Genomic DNA, 6,832 nt, shown 5'->3' with positions numbered 1-6,832 from the left:
ATGTTGTAGTTTCATATACTTTAATCTAATAATTTAGTGTTTTATATCTAGCACAGTATCTGACATCAAGTAGATGCTAAAAAAATTATTGAACTGAACTGTTGAACTAAACTTAGAAAAATAAAGCTGTTTCTAAAATAATTATTTTTTTGTCAAGAAGTAATAGGTAAATGTGTTAGAAGTGAAAGGAATCAAAGTGTCAGTGATTCTCTCTCTCTCTCTCTCTCTCTCTCTCTCTCTCTTTTCCTCCTGGGTTTCTGAAATAGGTATATGAAAAGCAAAGAAGAAACTCTAACATGAGTAAGGATTTTGAAGAAAACTTCCTCAACACACAAAGGAAGAAATAAACTGGTGGACAGCCCTCAGAAATGGTGTCCTTTTGCCACAATATAATTAATATTTCTTGTGTGAAAAGCAGCTGGTCAAATGATGTCCGTGCCTCCCTGTACAGTTTAATGGTGCTCATAATTCTGACCACACTCGTTGGCAATCTGATAGTCATTATTTCCATATCACACTTCAGGCAACTTCATACCCCAACAAACTGGCTCATTCATTCCATGGCCACCGTGGATTTTCTTCTGGGGTGCCTGGTCATGCCTTATAGCATGGTGAGATCTGTTGAGAATGGCTGGTACTTTGGAGAAGTCTTCTGTAAAATTCACACCAGCACGGACATTATGCTGAGCTCAGCATCCATTTTCCACTTGTCCTTCATTTCCATTGATCGCTACTATGCTGTGTGCGACCCACTGAGGTACAAAGCGAAGATCAGCGTCTTGGTTATTTTTGTGATGATCTTCATTAGTTGGTGTGTCCCTGCTCTTTTTGCATTTGGAATGATCTTTCTGGAGCTAAACTTCAAAGGAGCTGAAGAGATATATTACAAATACACCCACTGCCGAGGAGGTTGCTCTGTCTTCTTCAGCAAAACATCTGGGGTACTGGCCTTTATGACTTCTTTCTATATACCTGGATCGATTATGTTGTGTCTCTATTCCAGAATATATTTCATAGCTCAGGGACAGGCAAGATCAATTAATGATGCAATTGGATTGGAAGAGAAAAATGGGATGTCACAAAACAAAGAAAGGAAAGCTGCAAAGACTTTAGGGATTGTGATGGGCGTTTTCTTAGTATGCTGGTGTCCTTTCTTTGTCTGCATGGTCATGGACCCTTTCCTGGACTATGCCATTCCAGCCACCGTAAATGATGCACTGATTTGGTTTGGCTACTTGAACTCTACTTTCAATCCAATGGTTTATGCGTTTTTCTATCCCTGGTTCAGAAAAGCACTGAAGATGATTCTATTTGGTAAAATATTCCAAAAAGATTCATGTAGGCATAAACTATTTTTAGAATCACATCCATAGAATTATTATATTTACTGTTTGCTGTTTTGCAAAACACCTGGTGATCATATTTTTTAATACAACATAGTCAACCACATGCACCAATTGCAGGATCCTCCATCAAATATTTGAGCCAAAGAATTGATAGTGACATATAATGCTTATATTTTGCTTTCTATTTCAGATATAGTAGATGCAATCTTTGTCATTCTTACTATTACATAGAAGCTTTACAAGTCCAGAATTTAAGGCCCTACATTAAGAACATTTCCTGCCCTTACCTGAACTGCCAGGAATTGACAGTTCTTCAATAGTGGAAATTATGGGGTTACATTTGGGAATGCAAATTAGAATGACTTTGTCATCCATTCGCTCAAACATATATACCTTTTTGTAAAATCAAATAATGAATTCTTATTAATGTATATCCCGATTTTAAAATATCTTTATTTTTATCTTTTTATAATAAGCCTCTTGACTCTCACACTTGCAGAAAATTTGGAAAATAAAGAAAAAATAAAATATCATACAGAAACAAAGTGAAAGTAAAGATATCCCTCATAGCTCACCTCCTGAAAAAAACTTAAAATTCTTAAAAACATATTTTTCATACCTTTTATACTGTTACATTGTATGGATGCACAAAGATTTTTTAAACCATTTTTATATTGTTGATCACTTAGATTCAATTTTTTTTGATAATGGAAATTAAACCAAGTTTCTGTTACCTGCTACTGAAAGTTATGAAACTGTCTGAAAGGATTTCACTGTATTTCAAGGTTGTGCCTGGTATGGCAGGACTCAAAATACAAGCTCTAGGAAATAGAACAAATGCACTTGTTGGGCTCCAGGCTGTATCAAAAAAGAAGCAGTCATTCATCAGTGCAGCTAATCATGAAGGGTTAACAAGAGGTATAATTGGAAGAGACATACCATGCCTGTTAACAACTATCTACAGAAAGAAAAAAAAGGAGCAAGTGAGTTTCAAATAAGATTCCCTAACATATGTTAGGGAATGGGCAAACATTCTAAATGATTAAGCATTGATTTCCAATTGAATTGTTTCTCATACAGGCTTCAAGTAGTCTGTTGCATGGGGAGGAACCCTAGGGATGCAGATTTATTTATTCATTAGCAGTGACTCAAGCTCCTGAGTAGGCTAGGGTAGGGCAGCTAATTTTAAATGAAATTAAAATGCACCTTCTTGCATACAAATGTGTGTTCACAAACTCGATGCTCTCTGAGGAGATCTCTGTTAAACCCTTCTAGCTATCACATTCTATTTCAAGACTATATGTTTTGTTTCATTGATCTAACTAGATATTTGTTCTGGTACATTTAAAACCCACGAGTTACCTTTTCATTTAGTGTATGGTAAGACAAATTGTCATTAATCACTTATAGTGTCGAAAACTACCTTGATTTTTTTTCGCCTGAGACCATTTTATGGAATTCTAACAAGGGAACAAAAGCATTTAGATAGTTTTCTGTACCTTACAGCAAGTTTCTGTGGTGTTCTTCATTTGCTCCCACACATGCCTCTTGAAATTATTCCTAGACATTTTGTACTTTTGTGTATGCATGTTTTGCTTTTTGTGAATAAATCTTTTTTTAAGCCATTATGTTTTCTATCTAACCATTATTGCTGATATACAGTGAAGTTGATATTAGTTTTTCAGTTGATTTCTTTGGGCTTCTATTCTATAGTCATATTATCCTCAAACAATGCTAAATTTTATCTCCTTTCCAATAGTTATGATTCCTGTGTATATTCTTTGCTATACTTTTTTAGTCAGAATTTCTAAAGCAATACTGATAGAGGTAATAAAAGTCATCCTTATCTTACATCTATTTTAAGTTAATATTCAGGTTTAATATTGATTCTACATTTTTCTTGGGGCAAGTTCATGACTCAATGCTATGGCCCCATAGTTTTTACTACTCATAATAAGAGATAGCTATAAATCCACAACGTGCCCTCTCAGTGAAACAAGAAGAAAGACTCACTTTGTCTTTCCATATTTCCAGCTTTATTCTAGCATTCATTCCATCATGAAGAAAGCATTTTTGTCTTTTGGTTGTTCAGAGTCCATTTCCCAACTGGCATTCAATTTGCTCTTGAGAGATGTCTCATTCCTACTGGAATATAGCTTGCTGGAACTGGAGTGAAAAGATAGACCCCTGCCCTTACCCTTAACTAAATAAACAGGTTGGTAAGCCAAGCAAAAATTTTCAGAAAACCTTTCTCTGGAATTTGAAACTTTAGCAATGAGAGAAAGACAGTGATCTTTAACAGAATCATTAGGAGAAAACAATGACAACATGTGGGCTTCAATGACATCTGCATGGTAAGATTATGATCAGACTGCTCTTGATCTTACTAGGGTTCTTGCTTACCAGATTCTGAAGCTGCTTCACTGTCCATTTCCAAATTAACTTCTCTAGTCTCTCATGTGTTCTGCAAATCCCAGGTAATCTTCTAATAAATCATCTTAGAGAATAATCCACAGAAAGAACCTTAGCCTAATATACTGTATTATGGTAAATGCCAAGAAAGAGATTGTAATGACATAACATTCCTTTCCCGAAGTCCAGTCAACTTCCAGTCAAAACAGTCTCCTTTTCCACTCTCAAAGAAGGGAATTTCTAAAAAATACCAGTAGGAAAGAGGTAAGAATAGATACACTAACAAAAAAGTTTGTTGGAACTGATTTATTATTAATAATAATAAAGCCATCTTAAGAGATCAATAAACTAGAAGACCCATCCCTATTTTAAACTTGGTTCTTAAACTCCATAATCCAGTCTTTGGAGAGTCATAAATACTTGCCAAAAACATAAGACAAACCATATGAACTCTAATCCATTGCAGATCCTGACGAGTCATAGTTTCTGTTTAGCTGTACATTGTCAACAAGAAGTTGAACTTTAATTTCAATGTATAAAGACATATGGAGAATGATTTGTTTTTAAATTTAGCAGACTATACTAATAAAATAACTCTCCAAAGAGATATTTAGAATGCTTCACTCAAATTATCTAGATGATGTAAGAATCAGATTGAAGTGTGTGTGTGTGTTTTTTAAGATAAGGTATATATGCATTTTCTAAAGTGTTTTAATGCAGGTTATGGAGTATATGGCCAGCAGTAAAAAGTATTCAAGGAACATAAATTTATCTTTGACAGGTCTTGATCATCTTTTCTGCTTCACTCCTCCTCCTAAAACTCCTTTCCCAAGTCATTACATCCCCAGTGACTTTATACTGTTCCAACATTTTAACTTGCTTGAGGTTGGTTCTCCTGTGAAGTCATATCAATATCAGCATCTAATTTGTTTCTGCCTTTGATTTTTCCTGGGAGACAGAGATCCTTGACTTGTACAAATGAAAAGTTCTTAGTCTATCAATCAACTTAAGTGACTTCGAAGCTTAAAGTTAGGCCACTCACAAAGGTTTATCAATGGTCAACTTTCTTCTTCATAAATATACAAGTCAGATAAACAATAACAGATAGATGATAAACTCTTAAGATTTGTTTATTAGTCAATGTTTCACAATGTGATGTGTTAAAAAGTAGTGTCTCTCAACCCTGGATGCTGCTCAGGGAGCAATAATGTAAATATAAGTAGTGTAGATACTCAGGTCCTATGCTGAGAAATGATTTGTGGTGAAGAGAGAAATCTTACAAACCAGACACAAGGTGTTTAAATTCTGTTGCTTTATTTATCAGCTATTGTTTGGACAAAGTTATTTAAAAACTCTAAACCTTAGTTTACTCACCTACAAAATGAGGACAATAATACTACCTATCTCCCTGAATTGATTATTGGGACTGTCTAGCATGGATCCATTCACATAAAAATACTCAGCAAACATACATTATTAGTATTATCCTGGCATTTTATTGGCATACGCTAAGGTGGTGATTACTCAGAATATGCTCAGGCAATGTACACAGAGAAGTTGACACAGACAAACAGCCCATACCAGGTTTTTTTTAAGGGAGTGCAGATTACATCATCCTCTTTCCTAATAAACTTCAAAATCACCATTATGCAACAGAATAGGAGATTTACTTCAAGATCTACATAGAAGGAAGTTGAACCTGGTTTTTACATTTTTACATTGCTGGTCTGTGACGTGTCAGTGCTTAGTACATAGCATCTTTGAGAGGCTTTTGGATTTTTATTTCTTTAAAAAATAATTTCTATAAAATGTGTGTGTGTTTATATAATACCTATATAATTATATATACATATCCTATACTGATATTCACAAAAATAACTCTTCTTTGCCTATCTAATAAGTTTGAAAGGCTACGTTGTGTAATGTGTAAGCACATTAGTGTAGAGCAAGATCCTGCAGTGCCCCATGCAGAAGGTGTCTTCAGGCTTTGGAACCAGACAAACCTGGTTCAAATCCTAGCTCTCTTTGTGGTTTCTGTGCTTTCTCTCTTTGTGCCTTTGCTTCTACAGCCCCTGATACCTGAAATGCCTCCTCCCTAACTCCACCTCCCTTTACTGGCTGAAATTTACTCATTTAAAGGACTCATCTTGAGGATAATCTCTCCAAGAAGCCATCTTTTATCCTTCTAGATCAGGTACGTGCTTTACTCTGAACTCCCAAATATCTTATGCACTTCCTTGTTGGTGCACTTACTAATTCTGCTGTGATGTCCTTTGCCCCAAAGAACTGTGAATAGTTGAAGTAAGGGAGTATGTTTTAGTCATCGTTGAACCTGTCTTAGCCCAATGACTGAGGCGGACAAGTCACTCTCTGCATGTTTTTAAGAGGCAATAAATGAATACGGGATAATAAGGTGTCCAAGGGATCAAGCTAATAAAAGTTAGAGACAGATTTGAGCCTCAGTCGGGCTATAAAAGTCACTTTCCAGGAAACCTATTTCAGAAAGTGGAACCAACTATAGAGAAACTATAAGGACTCATAGTTTTATCCCCAGCCAACTCTAAGCAGATATGCCCAGATGGGTTTTATTTGGGCAATAATGCGTATTTGTTATGATATAAATGATTTGAAGAGTTATTAAAACTTATATTCTGAAACTAACTACATTTAGCTTACAGCTACTACTTAAGCCGATGTTTGAAGCCCTGACTGCCCTGGAAGTTTTGGGGGTATTTGGACTGAGACTCAGAAGTCTTTAATTTCAACCCACAACCTAGGTTCTTTGAGCTACACTTCTTCTAACAACCATGGACTTAGATCCTTAAGGAATTCTGAATTTATATAAATACTATATAGCATGTTTAATAAGGAGCTCAGGAATCCTGGCAACTTCATCTCCAGCACCTGCCATAGGGCCTGGTAACAGAATAGTGGCTCCAGGGAAGTTTGTTCAAGGACAGGAGAGAGGAAAGATAAGTGAAGAGAATGTGGCATTTTTAAAGCAGCAAGAAAGATTATTTCTCAAGTTATCTCTTGAAATTAAGGCATTTAATTTAATTTAATTTTTTAATGTT

The 6,832-nt window shown here is 35.4% G+C and overlaps 1 protein-coding gene across 1 annotated transcript; it reads left to right on the top strand.

The window, feature by feature from the left end:
* The first annotated feature begins 368 nt into the window (after window positions 1–368).
* TAAR1 (trace amine associated receptor 1) lies at window positions 369–1,373 on the top strand. Its single transcript, XM_029943841.1, has one exon. It carries the CDS (start codon window positions 369–371, stop codon window positions 1,371–1,373), a length of 1,005 nt encoding a protein of 334 aa, XP_029799701.1.
* The last annotated feature ends 5,459 nt before the right edge of the window (window positions 1,374–6,832 follow it).

Source organism: Suricata suricatta, chromosome 7 (genome assembly GCF_006229205.1).
Source record: "Suricata suricatta isolate VVHF042 chromosome 7, meerkat_22Aug2017_6uvM2_HiC, whole genome shotgun sequence".
Taxonomy (NCBI): domain Eukaryota; kingdom Metazoa; phylum Chordata; class Mammalia; order Carnivora; family Herpestidae; genus Suricata; species Suricata suricatta.
The sequence above is the reverse complement of the archived record's forward strand: the minus strand, read 5'-3'. Positions and strand labels throughout refer to the sequence as shown.